Source organism: Magnolia sinica, chromosome 11 (genome assembly GCF_029962835.1).
Source record: "Magnolia sinica isolate HGM2019 chromosome 11, MsV1, whole genome shotgun sequence".
Classification (NCBI taxonomy): Eukaryota; Viridiplantae; Streptophyta; class Magnoliopsida; order Magnoliales; family Magnoliaceae; genus Magnolia; species Magnolia sinica.
Genome location: NC_080583.1, coordinates 4,468,444 through 4,483,499, shown reverse-complemented (window position 1 = coordinate 4,483,499; position 15,056 = coordinate 4,468,444). Strand labels below are relative to the sequence as shown.

Here is a 15,056-nt window from a genome sequence, read left to right as displayed (position 1 = left end):
CGATCAAGTAGTCCTCAAATTGTAGTTAGATTGCTTTCAAATTCAAATCCACATTGCAATTTTATTTCCACTTTATTAGACTAACAATTGCAATCCAATTTGATTGCACATCCAAACACACTATCCGAAGTAATTCTAACCGCCACCCAACTCGCCAATATCAGTTTAAATTCTGCTTCTTAAAGTAAAAACAGAAAGAACACTCTAATTAAGCGAAATTCATGACCCCAATTCTTCCAGCAAAGCTTCAACTCAGAGAATAAGATGTATGAGAACGAAGCAGTTCATGATCAAGACCATCTTGAAAATCTCGGCTATGGCATTACAAGTAGAAGTGAGTGCTCAAAACAACACCAAATCACTGTTCAGTTAAAAACCCAAATAGAACTACACCAATGTAAGGTAAAACAATCACAATCCATGTACAATTCCAAAACTTGTAGATTACCTGCAAGCCATACACACTACTTGGGTCTGCAATGTCCCCAAAACATCAACAGTTAGAAATGGAAAAATCTAAGTTGTATAGTCATATGAAGATTTAGGAATGCTACTGAAAGTGGGCTTCTTTTACACATGAAATTAGTGTGTATGGTATTAACGATGGCTGATTCCGTGGGCTGAATCCCGATGTGCAATGCAATCAATCAAACTAAGGCACATCCATCCATCTAGTGGCCCACCAGACCAACGATCCCAATTTTAGGGTGGAGATGGAAGTTGGGACACCTCCTGGGTTACCTTGGTGTTTGTTTGGTGGGCTTTCTTCTTGGAACTTTGGTTAGTGGTACCACTTGTTGGATGACTCGGAAGATGTGAACTTTGAATAATTTCTTTTCCCTCTCAAATAGTTCGAAGGCCCATGTATCATCTTCTTCTAAGTTGTTTTCAAGAGTGAAATCCTTCCATCCCTTCCCTAATTCCGCTCCACATCGTTTGAACATTAAAGAAAGAGACCATCTCCTTCCATCTGAAACTTCAAGAGAGATCTTCCCTGCTTATCTTGGTAAATGGTCTGCAACAAAACTAAATGGGACGCACTGCGCACAAGAAGAATTTAGATCATAGTCGTAAAAAAAAAAAAAAAAATGCAATTAAAAAGGATATAAGATGCGAAACTCACGATGGGGCTTCCATCGTAGACATATGATTGTAGCATAACTACCAAAAAATATGGATTGCTGGACTGGAACTTTCGCGCCTCCTGCAGTGCTTTCTGTGTCTCTTCCATTGTCACAGCTCTTCTTCTCAAGACACAATATGACCGTTTAATGTCGGCATCCATGGTCTGCGGCCTCTCCTGCAGATGGAATTCAACCATGGTTCTTCTTCTTCTTCTTCTTCTTCTTCTTTTTTGAGTTATTAGTGATGAGGAAGAACAATTACCAAGACTGTTTGGATGTGAATCTGATTCAATGAAATGAAAATGACCAAAGTGGTGAATTAGCTGAATTTAAGATGCGAATCCAGGCAACGAATCAGGCCCAAGCTCAGGTATTTTGGCAATGATTTCCAGCCCAATTGCACTTGAGGATCTTTATAATTACAGGTTTAGATGGGTTAAGCCCAAACTGGGCTGGTGGAAGTTAAATGTAGATGGTTCTTCCCTTTCAAATCCAGGAGCAGCAGGTGGGGGTGGTATTTGCAGAGACCACCTATGAAACATGTTTTTCGCTTTTGTCAACAGTTACGGAGAGACATCTAATAATGCGGCTGAGTTGCGGGCTATTTTTGAAGGGATGAAGCTCAGTCTGTCCTGTGGTATAACGAAGGTGATTATTGAATCTGATTCAAGCTAGGCAGTCAAATCATTACAGGGTAATGGCAGTAGCTCCTAGAGATAATCCTACTGGTTGGACAAAATTCATTCTCTTAGCTCTAGGGGTATTTTCTAGTTCTCTCATACATTTAGAGAGGCCAACGGTCCAGCGGATAATCTGGCTAAAATAGGAAGTCTTTCGCAAGGCAATGTGATCTTCCACAACATATCGTCCCTTCCAAATCTGACTAAGGGACAAGTCCTCTTGGATAAAATAAGGCTCGGTTCCTTTCGATTGGTGGGGAAGCCCCATTCAGACTAGTCTCGGCTGGGATCCTTAGTTCGTGCCAGCAGGGGTGGGAGATCTTGGCGCGTCTACTTCGGCTGGAGTTTTATCGTCTGGTGTTATGTTTCTTATTTAACCTTTTTGTATAGGTTTCATATGATAGGTGGGGCCCATCACTTTTTATCTGGGCCTGCCCGATAGGCTGTATATCTCACGTTTATCCAAAAAAAAAAAGAAAAGAAGGTCACACGGAACTAGATAGAGGGAAAACACAAATATCACCTTGATCCAAAACTTCCGTAGCCCTCAAGAAGTTTCAATGGTAGTCGTTCAATCTTCACTGATTTTTGTGGTGTGGTCCCCTTGAGTTATCGATCTGACTCATTTTTTAGCCCATGCCCTGAAATGATCTGGCAAAAAGGATGGACAGCGTGGATATAAGACATATATCATGATGGGCCCACAGAAGATGTCAACACACCACGGAGGTAGGGGTACGTGGCAAACCACGCAATCCAGTTATTTTGACCGTTTAATTGAATTACTTGCACTCCATCTATATAATTTGTAAGTGCATGTATGCCTTCCATATTGAGCATGGTTTTCAGATTCGACTCGTCTGAGTCAACTCAGATTCGGTACTACGTACCCAATCGGGTTCCCCAAGTCACCATAGACTCGTGCGAGCCTCGACCTGACCCTACATCGAACGAGTCGATCTGAGTCACCGAGTCTAAAAACCATAGTATTCAAGTAAAGAGGGGGTTACCAGTTTCGGTTTCTTGATTCCCTTCACTTTCTGAAAGTTCAAAACTGGAGCTTTCCGAGCCACTAAGACATTGTTCGGCTCTGTTTCTGTTTCTGTCATGAAATCCTGCTTTCTCCTACGACTCTTTTTTCGGCTTCTTTTCACTCCTTGACTTCTTTCTGTTCATTGCATCGGATGTCTGGAAACGATGGATTGAGTGTGGTGACGTCGAAAAGTTCTTCCTATTTTTTGATCGACGTAGATCTTCATGGTGCTGAGTACTTGGAAATATTTCCAATGAATCTTTGCTTGAATCACTTGAATCGAAACCTTCATCAGCGCATTCATACTTCTTTTCGCAACCGCTTTTGTCAAACACTTCAACATTGAAATGGGATTGCCCGTCGTATCTAAAAACCAAAAAATAACCTTGGTGTTTAATGAATTCCTTTCAACCACGTCGAAAAAACATCTGGCCGTTCTCCTCTTTCAATCTGACACACCAAGTGGTGCGGCGGGGACCATGCAGATGGGCAACGTCAATGCTACATAATTCCCTACGGAAAGCCTGAACAAACGGCAGGGGGATCCGCTGCAAGGAGCAAAACAGTTCAAAGGTGAGCCACATAAGTGTTGATCGAAGATGTAAAATAGCATGGACTGCAAGAATCAACTAAGACTTTGGCGCTCAGAGGGACGTGATGAATCAACAGAGCTCTTCGGACTCCTCACATAGCTTCCTTGAATCCACGATAATAAAAGCAAGAAATAATTGTTAATAAATTCGAAATAGTTCGATTGATGATTTTTTTAAAAAAAGAAAAAAAAGAAAAAAAAAAAATTACAATCCTTTAAATAACGAGCTCACACTTAGGACAGAGTTTTATACTTAAACTCCAACTTGCTCCAGTGGTAGACTCTAGTTTCAACACTCCGGGTCAAGGGTTCGAGTACCCATTGGTGGTGAAATTCCACTACGGCGTGAATGTGTGGGGTACGTGCGTTTAAAAATAAATAAATAAATAAATAAATAAAAACTCCTACTCAAACACCTGACTTAACATAAATAGTAAACTTATTATTTATAATTCATGGTTTTTGGCAAAAAATATGCCAAGTATCCAATCAGGCAAACCAAGTTATTCTGTTGACTTTTCTAAGCCCTTTTCATGTTGGTAACGGCTCTTACAATTCAAAGTAATATCAAAAGTTATAATCGAACTAAAACTAAATTAAATGGGACCTTTGACAGTCGATGTGATGGGATCTCACAAATCCAGCATGGCCAACCCAGTTTGCAAGATACTAGTGATTTAAGGTCTTGACAGTGTAGATTGTTGCTGCCTCCTATCCGGCCTTCTCTGGTCCATCTTCGCTGTCTGGGATCCGCTCTACTGCAGACTCGGTGGTGACTCAGATTGAATTGTACTGCAGTCCTGAGTCGAATCGTCACTCCACCAAGTCACCCACTGTTTTTAGTTCAGAGTCACAGTGCGAAACCAGGTCGGGTCTGACTGAGCCTGAGTCGACTTGGACAAGCCACTCGGGACCATGGACCAAAAATTCTCCAGATTACAGGAAGTCACGGCCCTTAGATAGGTGACCCGAAATGAAAAATGGTTAGCAACGGACCAGGTCCAACCGAGTCCAAGTCAACTCGGATGTGGGGCCAACAGTGATGTATGTACCTTAAATCCACGTCGTCCATCCGTTTTGAAAGCTCATTTTACGTCCTGATACCAAAAATAAAAAATAAAAAATGAAGCAGATCCAAATCTCATCTGGACCACGCCACAGGAAATAGTGGTGATTGACAATTAAAAAACTTATTGTAGGCTACAAAAGTTTAGGATGAAGCTGATATTTGTGTGGTCCCTTCATCCAGGTATTTGTGACCTTATCAAAAGGTCAGATGGCAAACAGATTCTGGTGGCCCCAAGAAGTTTTTAATGGTGTGTATTCAATCACCACTGTTTGTTGTGTAGTCCAGCTGAGATTTATATCTGCTTCATTTTTAGGATCATGGCCTAAAATGAGATGTGAAAATGGATGGACCGCGTGGAAGTAAGGTAAATATATCAAGGTGGGCCCTGCAGTCAGGTATCCACCTCAGTGGATCTGGGCCCGCCCAATACTGGGTCACATTAGGAAATGGCCTGATTTTGAATACTGATTAGTAAATGGGTTGTCCTGGGAGGATTTGGACCTAAAATCCAAGGCCCTACTGCTGAATGGGCGAGGTCAGGCTTGGGCTGAAATTGTCCCAGCCCACCCCAAACATGGCTCGTTGTGACTCCTAAAAAACATATCAAACAAAGAAAACCTGGGAACGGTTCACTTTCAATAAAAACAGATTAAAGGGGATTGTTGGTACATGAAAGCCCATTGTGCCAACGGCTTAGATCATTGAACCATGGGCCCTACTTGTAAAAACTTGAAAGCCCCAAACTGGTGGTTAACAGCTTACCCAGCACTGTATAGTAGTACCATACCTGGTAGGCCCAGTTCGTTCCTGAGAAGAGAGTCAGGACTGTGTAAGCGGAAGGTCCAAAATTTATGTCATCAGGCATATCCGCATGAAATCGGGACCATCCAAACTGTTTGACTGGTGGGCCGCAAGCAACCCATTTCATTATACCGTGCTGCACTCATGTTTTTATGTACAATGGTTCCGAAACTCCAACAATTGAGAGAGAGAGAGAGAGAGAGAGAGAGAGCGAGAGAGAGAGGGAGAGAGAAAGAGAGAGAGAGGGCCCCACATAGCTTCCCACCACAGGAACTTCCTGTGGCCGAGGGGCACAGGAAAGTCGGGTCCCAAAAAAAGAGGGTTGGCAATGGGCCGGGTTCGCTGTCCGGTTTTGTGTCCTGACCCAGTTTACTGGCCATACGTGGGCCTTCAGAAAGGTGCATGTGTTAGTCACTGGCCTGATTTTGACCCGAAATCAAAGGCCCCATTGCTGAACAAACAAGGTCACGCTTGGGCTGAAACGACTCCAGCCCAGACCCAGCTCATTAATACACAAAAAAAAATAGACAGCCAAGAAGACTCGGGAACCTTTCAAATTCAATCAAATTGGTAAAAGAGGATTATTGGCGCATGCAGGCCCATTGTGTCAACGGCTTAGATCACCGAACCATGGGTCCTACTTGCACAAACTTGAAAGCCAAAACCTGCTGGTTGACACCAAACCCTGCATTGTATACAACCACACGTGGTGAGCAGAGTCGGTTCGTTCCTGAGATTGCGTGTTAGGACTGAATTGGAATCCTACCAAGGAAGCCGAAGCTCCAAAAATCTTGTCATCTGGCCAATCCGAATGAAATCGGGACCATCCAAACTGTTTGAATAGTGGGCCCCAAACAACCCATTTCATTATACATGTGTCCGTGTAATACTCATTAAACATAATATAGTACTGAATATATTAGTGCATGGGCCATCCATGGTCAAGTTCTTGTAATCAACGGTCTGTATTTGAATATAACAGAGGGAAATAGAAATAGAAAACATACCATTTCTAACGCAGGGATGAACGTGATGAGGATAACTACTCCGAATCCACGGAGCTTCTCTGGACTCCTCACAGAGACTTCTCGAATCCATGAGGAAAGAAAGCAGAAAATAAAAATAAATTCTAATAAATTCGAAATTGATTAATTGATGACTAAAAACGAGTTCACAATCCTTTAAATCGGGGTACCAAGCAATGGGAAAGAAATTAGAATCAAACTACAACTCAAACTCCTAGAATCCACGACTTACTATAAATAGTAAACTTACTATTTATAGACGGTCGTGATGTCTATTAGTGCGCAAGGTTTTCGGCCAAAAATAGTAAGTGTCCTATTTGGCTTCACCAAACCGTTCACCTAATTATTCTAAGCTCTTTTCACGTTGGGCGCAACTCCTAAAGCCCGACGGATGAAGAGTTATAATGAAACTAAAACTTACTATTTACAGTAAAAACGAAATTAAAACAAGGAAACGACCGTCGATCCAGGGGTTTTTCGCAATTCCGAGCTGCGTAACCCAGCATAGCGGGGTTGGTTGGCTTCAGTAGCTCGTTCTATCCCAAAATCATATATTTTACGTCAGATAACTCGTTCCGGATTGCAAGATACGCCCAATTTAAGGTTCGATGGTCTGGATCACTTCTGTCGTCGACCGGGCCTTTTCTGATCCATCTTGGCCATGTAACTGTCCGCGACCCGCTCTACATCAGTCTCCTCCACTTCAAAAGAACTCGTCCTCGAGTTCTCATTATGCTCTGGTTCATGATACTCGGTCAGGTCCGCGACATTGAAAGTCTGTGAGATTGTCATGTCATCTGGAAGATCAACAATATAAGCATTGTCATTGATCTTTCGGATGATTGGGACGGGTCCAATGTTCTTATTTTTCAACTTGTTGTACGTCCCGGTCGGAAATCTCTCTTTGCGCAAATGGACCATAACGCGATCGCCCACCTCGAACACTTTTTGTCGTCGATGCTTGTCTGCTTGTTCCTTATACTTCTCGTTCGCGGCATGTAGCTTGGTCTGCACTTCTGCATGGATGCCCATGATCTTGTCTGCCATATGTTCTGCTGCAATGCTCGTGCCTGGGTGCTTGGGTAGAGGGACCAAGTCAAGTGTGTGGCGAGGCACTCGTCTGTAGATAATCTGGAACGGTAATCTCCCTGTCGAGCGGTTCACTATGTTGTTGAATGCAAACTCTGCTTGGGACAAGGATAAATCCCACTACTTCGTTTTTTCTCCTGAAATACAGCGAAGGAGGTTTCCCAATGTGTGATTCACAACTTCGGTCTGCCCATCAGTCTGTGGGTCGTAAGCACTGCTGAATTGAAGTCGTGTATCGAATCGATTCCATAAAGTCCGTCAAAAGTGGCTAATGAACTTCGTGTCACGATCAGAAGTAATGGTCTTGGGGACCCCGTGTAGTTGAACGACCTCCCTGAAAAATAAATTCGCCACGTGTGTTGCATCGAGGGTCTTCTTGCATGGGATAAAGTGTGCCATTGTTGAGAAACGATCTACCACCACGAACACCGAATCCATTCTGCGTTGTGTTCGTGGGAGACCAAGTACGAAGTCCATTGATAAATCCTCCCAATGACCGTCAGGCACAGGTAACGGGGTGTAGAGGCCCGTATTGTGAGATTGTCCCTTAGAAGTCTGACAAACATGACAACGTTGTACGGCTTTTCCCACATCGCGTACTAACTGCGGCCAGTAATACCGCTCTTCCATAAGAGCTCGCGTCTTGTCTCGCCCCAGGTGTCCACCAAGGCCACCTCCATGTAGCTCCTGAATAATCGGCTCCCTTAGAGAACTTTGGGGGATGCACAATCGATTCCCTTTAAAGAGAAAATCGTCCTACATACGAAGGTCACTAGGGTGACCTTCTTGACACTTCATCCAAGAATCTTTGAAGTCCTCATCCTCGGCATACAGCTCCTTGAGACAGTCGAAGCCGACTACCTCGTTGCTCATTGTAACTAGTAGTGATGCACGACGGCTAAGTGCATCAGCCACCTTGTTCTGTTGCCCTGACTTGTACTTCAGAACGAACGTGAATTCCTGTAAAAACGCAACCCATCTAGCATGCACACGATTCATGTTAGTCTGACTATTAATAAACTTTAATGCTTGATGGTCAGTGTACAAAACAAACTCTCTTTGAATCAGATAATGCCGCCAATGTCGCAGCGCCTGAACAACTGCGTACAACTCAAGCTCATAAGTCGACCACTTCTTTCGGGCTTCGCTGAGCTTCTCGCTGGAGAAGGCTACCGGCCTGCCTTCCTATGATAATACTCCCCTAATTCCTACGTATGAAGCGTCACACTCAACCTCAAATATTTTGTCGAAATTAGGAAGCATCAAGACCGGTGTTGTAGACATACGATGCTTGATCTCATGAAAGCTCTTATCAGCTTTATCAGTCCACTGGAACGGTCCGTTTTTCATGCAATCTGTTATATGCGCGACTATGGTGCTAAAATCTCGCATAAATCGACGATAGAAAGTCGCCAACCCGTGAAAACTCCTCACATCATGAATGTTTGTTGGGATCGGCCATTCCCTAATAGCTCGCACCTTTTCATCGTCCACACGAATGCCTATGGACGTTACAACAAATCCTAGAAACAACAGGCTGTCAGTTAAAAAACTACACTTCTTCAAGTTGAGGTACAACTTGTTAATTTGTAGGACCTGTAGCACCTGCTTGAGATGTTTCCTGTGCTCCGCTTCATCCTGGCTATATATTAATATGTCATCAAAATATACTACTACAAATCGGCCAGTGAACGGTTTTAGAACTTGACTCATCAAACGCATAAAAGTACTTGGTGCGTTCGATAGACCGAAGGGCATGACCAGCCACTCATATAACCCTTCCTTGGTCTTGAATGCCGTTTTCCACTCATTACCGGGTCGAATACGAATCTGATGGTACCCGCTCCTTAGATCTAGTTTAGAGAACACCTTGGCCCCTTCTAACATATCGAGCATGTCGTCCAACCGTGGTATTCGGAACCGATATTTGATGGTAATTTTGTTGATTGTTCGGCTGTCGACACACATGCGCCAGCTTTCATCTTTTTTGGCGTTAATAATGTGGTATGACACATGGGCTCATGCTCTCTCTCAAGAGACCCTTACGGATTAATTCCTCCACTTGCCCCTAAAGTATCTCACACTCATTCGGACTCATCCGATAATGAGGGCGATTAGGCAGGCTAGCCCCAGGGACGAGGTTTATGTGATGTTGGATGTCCCTCATGGGGGGTAATCCATCAGGTAAATCCTCAGGCCAAACTTCTTTGAATTCGTTTAGCAACAATCTTAAACTTGAAGGGATGTTTGAGGGTTCCTCTTCCTCGCCCTTCACTACTACGGCGTATACCTCGCCAGTTTCCTTGGATTCCTCCATGAAATTCCAAATGGTCAAGAGGAAACTCCCCTCCGCTTTAGAGGCTTCAAGGTGGTTCTTTAGTGCCATAGGGGTAAGGATTATTTTTCGACTATCCTTGACGAATACGTAGACATTATCTCGTCCCCGATGGGTCGCATCACGGTCCGACTGCCAGGGTCGACCGAGTAACATATGACAAGCTTCCATATCGACCACATCACGAAGTATTTGATCCTTATAATTTTTGCCAATTGAAAACGAGATAGTGCATTGTTCAGTTACCTTGGTCTCATTCACCTTTTTTATCCAGCCAATTGAGTATGGGGAAGGATGTTTCATCGTTGGTAGCGGCAACTTATCCACCATTACTCTCGAGACGATGTTTTCACTACTACCACTGTCTATGATCACATCACAGACCTTTCCGTTGACGGTGCACCGAGTACGAAATATATTGTGTCGTTGTGGATGTAATTCCTTTCGTGGGGTATACAGTAATCGCCTCACAACTAGAAATTCACCACGATCCTCGCTCGTCACTTCATCGCCACCTGCTATTTCTTCAGTGGTTTGTTCATGTTCATCAAAGCGATGGTCTTCTTCTGCGGCCTCATCTTCAGTGCCCCCTTCGTTTATAGTCAAGTGCGCTGCGGGACGTTGAGGGCAAGTGTTTGATAAGTGGCCTGGTTGGCCACAGCGGTAGCAATTGTTCGACCTTGGCCGAATATAAGGATTTAGAATCCTACTCGAACCCGCTGTTGTGGGTGCTGCACGTTGAGGTCTGGATGAGCCGCTCTCCGTATCACGATTTGCGGTTGTAGGAAGTTGAGGTACTGGATCTTTTCCTCGTGGCAACACTGGATCCTGTGTGGGACCGGTCATAGGGGGTCGATTTGATAGATATGGACGAGCAGGAGCTCTTGCAAGTTGTGTTTCTGCCCTACCCGCCAATTGAACTGCTTCATCCACGGTCCCGACTGGGTACATCTGAACTCGGTCCTGAATTATCGGTCGCAACCCACCTATAAATCGTGCCACATTCTGTGACTCAGATTATGACAGATCGTTTCGTGTAGCCAACCGTTGGAATTCTTCAGTGTAATCTGTGATAGTTCGATTTCCTTGTCTGTAATTTTGATATTGCTGGAATAATATCTGCTCATAATCACTGGGGAAAAATCGTGATCGAAGAAGACGTCTCATCCGTGGCCATGATGAGATGGGCGCCTTGTTTTGGCGGGCTCGTGAGAGTTGTAATTGTTCTCACCATACAGAAGCACCGAATTTTAATTTAAACGCTACCAATTTTATCCTTTTATGATCTGGCACGTCCATGTAATCAAAATATCTCTCTACTTCAGCTAGCCAATCGAGAAAATCTTCTATACGTAATAAACTGTTAAAACTAGGAAGTTCAGCCTTACCTCGATAGTCTCTTTCAGCACGATCTAGATGATCATCTCTATGGATTGGTCGTCGAGCAAAACCCTTATTAAGGTCCTCGTCGCTAGAACTTGAATCATCTGGTGTAGCCCTACGGTTTGCCACTGGTAGTGCTCTACGAAAATCGGGGTTGTGTCGTACAGCAACCATGGGTGGTGGAGCACCGCCTAGGGCTCGGGGCGGAAGTAGCGCATCCGCAAGACGGTCGAGAGTTGCTTGCAGCCCTTGCATGGTCAACTGACTCTCCCGGTGGAAAGCTTCCATTTTTTCCAAAAGATAAAGAATCCCTAGATCACTGTCCACAGGATTTTGATTCATACCTTCGTTGTTTGCCATCGGCCCGAGGGGAATCCTCGCTTTGATACCAATTGACGCATGGATGAACGTGATGAAGATAACTACTCCGAATCCACGGAGCTTCTCTGGACTCTTCACAGAGACTTCTCGAATCCACGAGGAAAGAAAGCAGAAAATAGAAATAAATTCTAATAAATTCGAAATTGATTAATTGTTGACTAAAAACGAGTTCACAACCCTTTAAATAGGGGTACCAAGCAATGGGAAAGAAGTTAGAATCAAACTACAACTGAAACTCTTAGAATCCGCGACTTACTATAAATAATAAACTTACTATTTATAGACGGTCGTGATGTCTACTAGTGCGCAAGGTTTTTGGCTAAAAATAGTAAGTGTCCTATTTGGCTTCACCAAACCGTTCTCCTAATTATTCTAAGCTCTTTTCACGTTGGGCGCAACTCCTAAAGCCCGACGGATGAAGAGTTATAATCAAACTAAAACTTACTATTTATAGTAAAAATGAAATTAAAACAGGGAAACGACCGTCGATCTAGGGGTTTTTCGCAATTCCGGGCTACGTAACCCGGCGTAGCGGGGTTGGTTGGCTTCAGTAGTTCGTTCTACCCAAAAATCATATATTTTACGTCAGATAACTCATTCCGGATTACAAGATACGCCCGATTTAAGGTTCGATGGTCTGGATCACTTCTATCGTCGACCGGGCCTTTTCTGATCCATCTTGGCCATGTAACTGTCCGCGACCCGCTCTACATCAATTTCCTTAGCAAAATCTCCTCTCATCAACTTCTTAAGGATACTCTCTTCGTTTCCTTTTTTTTTTCCTCTACATTTTTAGAGAGAGAGAGAGAGGAAGAAGCAGAAGGGGATGTGAATGATGCGGGACCATCACGGAGTTATTTGATACTCTGCTGTGTATGAGTCTTCATACTCAGGCGCTCACAAATTAATTACAAAATATATATTAGCTGAAATTGTACCGATAAAATTGTTGGATACTACGTCAATAACTCATAATATAAAATACCATTTGATCTATTCGTAAAAACTTCTGATTCATGGGAAAATATGACTGCTTAATAATTCATTTGTAACCGTATAATATATCTCTGCTGATCGGATATTTACCTTATCAAATAATCTTAATTATTTAATTTATAATACATATAAGCTGGACCCCACAACTTGGACGGTTTAATACAATTATTTTTTTCAAAGCATTCAAATTTTGAAGTGACTTATACGTGCCTGTGTATCATCCATCACATTCTTTCAGAGTATATTAGTTTGTAGGTATCTGCTTACATTTCCGGAGTTTGTTTTGTGTCTGTCGCGATGAATGTTTCATAATCCGTTCCACCTAGTGTCCAATGATCAGATCCGCCCATATTTTGAGATCCATTCTCTAAGGCCTACTTTAATAATTTTTTCCTGAAAGATAACTGTCACCATTGCTATACATTGATAAGTTTCAATGGTTTTTATTCAACTTCAAAAATCAAATATTATGATTATCTTTAAATTACGATTATGTGGAAATAGCTTGACTTTAGTTTTAAAGAGAATATGGACGGTTCACATCATCTAAACATCTCTGAATCTTAGCCCCAATGGATAGAGAAATACAGAATATTGTGTTTCGCGATGGAGAAAAATTAATCCATGTTATTTTTGGCCGTTGGCAGGTAAAGATGACGCCATGCCCAAATGGGGTATGGCCTATCTCCCTACCACTCTCTATAAAGTAGCTTGGATTATTTTCATGATACACGTGCCAACATGGCAAACGTGTGTGAGGTTCAACCCGTTTATCATTTAGGGTCCACGGTGTAGTGCCTGACTCAAAAAATCAGGCCAGTCCAGTCTAACTTGTGGCCTGTATGTTGAATGTGAATGATCTTGCAAAGAGGCTCTAACCACATGTGGGGTCCATCTAATGAGCGGATCTTGCCACGTATCAGTCAAGTAGGATATCCAACCGTGCATAAGTGGGTCCCACCATAAGGATCACCTGGTGCAGACTCAGGCTCATCCACTCATTCCGCGGGCCACACTATCAAAATACATGGACAGATGTTGGTTTGACTCGGTGCATTGGTGTGGCTCACCAAATCAGATAGATCGGACTGATTTTTATGGCAAGGAAGATTCTTGGTTGGCCCATCTTTTGGACGGTTCAGATGTTCTATGTGGCAAATAAACAAGGTTGCATGTGGAAGTTCACATTCAGGGGTGAAATATGGATATATATGCGGTGGTATACATGCATGTCAGTCCAGATGATCGGGATCATGGGCCATTTTGTGGACGGATGATTTCAAAAGTCTAAAGATAAAGAGATGATTTCCTATGTATAAAGATAGAGATAGACGCACACCCAAGGTTCCAAAATCCAACGATGAGAATTGTTAATCGAAGATGGACCAGCCAAAAGGACGGTTCTGATCATTCAAGATGAGGCCCACATGTGATATCCACTTCATAGAAATGGCCATATCTTGTGGGGCCCATATCTTGGTTGATCATACTCTTGATTTGGTGGGTCATGTGGATTTCACCGCCCAGATGAAAGATAAAGGTGGTCCACTCAGCAGGTCTGCCATGATGTTAGAAATAAGTGGACGGATTAGAAAACTTTGGTCAATTTGTTCACAACCGTACATTTGTTCAGTTAATTGTGGCCCACCTGATTAGCTGACGGACCTGATTCTTGGGATAAGGAATCTACATATTGCTTCCTTTCTGATGAATAGCTTCGATATTGCATCCGTGTGCCATGATGGCATAAGCATTAGCTGACTTGTACACGCGTGTGGGCTTTGCAAAGCTTAGATTTCAATGGGCATGTTTGGATGTCCCACGGAATTAAAAAAATGAAAATAGATACTCATTTCATTGTGGGCTATCTATCAATGAGCCGGTCTGGGACATGGGTTTATCAGGCATGGCTCGTTTTAAGATGGGCTTGGGCTAGAAAACTAGGGGCCAAGGACAAGCTCGGGCTTCATTTTTGAGCCTGTAAGCCTGACCCGTTTAAGATTTGAAGGGCATTTTTGTTGTGTATCATGCCTTTTAGAATCTGTGACTCGATCGACTCATTCGGTCTCGAGTCGAGTATTGAGGCACCCAATTTGGAGCGTGACTCGTGATAATTGGGAAGTACTGAATCTGGGTCCACTCAGGTGAGTCATATTGGACTCTACCCAATCTTAAAACCATAGACCAGGTCTTGCACAATAAGTGGGTGGCTGGGCTCATGGTTAGGCTGGGCCCATCTAAGGTGAGCCCCATCATATAAACGGTTTTGATTATTAAAAAGAATTTAAATCCAACGAAATTGAATTGTAATTTGTAATGATGTAAATTTCAATCACGAAATGTGGGTTGGATGAATTGAATGCTGGAATCTGCAAAATGCACCAAAACGATGGCTGTCAGCGGTCAGTCCTAGGGTTGGGCTCGGCCCCTTTTCGGGTCCACTGACAGCGATGCCAAAACCCTTGCGTGGTGGCTCCTTCTGGTCATTTTGGGTCGTGGCTATCGCTGTCGTGGACGGTGGAGTTCATGTGATGAAATCTTACCCATC

At 43.3% G+C, this 15,056-nt stretch overlaps 1 protein-coding gene across 1 annotated transcript; it reads right to left on the bottom strand.

Moving 5' to 3' along the window:
- Positions 1-208: 208 nt before the first annotated feature.
- LOC131219110 (uncharacterized) lies at positions 209-5,363 on the bottom strand. Its single transcript, XM_058214109.1, has 4 exons — positions 5,286-5,363; positions 3,316-3,385; positions 3,076-3,222; positions 209-994 (listed from the first exon to the last, which is right to left on the bottom strand). Exons 1-4 carry the CDS (start codon positions 5,361-5,363, stop codon positions 738-740), a joined length of 552 nt encoding a protein of 183 aa, XP_058070092.1. The 3' UTR covers positions 209-737.
- Positions 5,364-15,056: the final 9,693 nt, after the last annotated feature.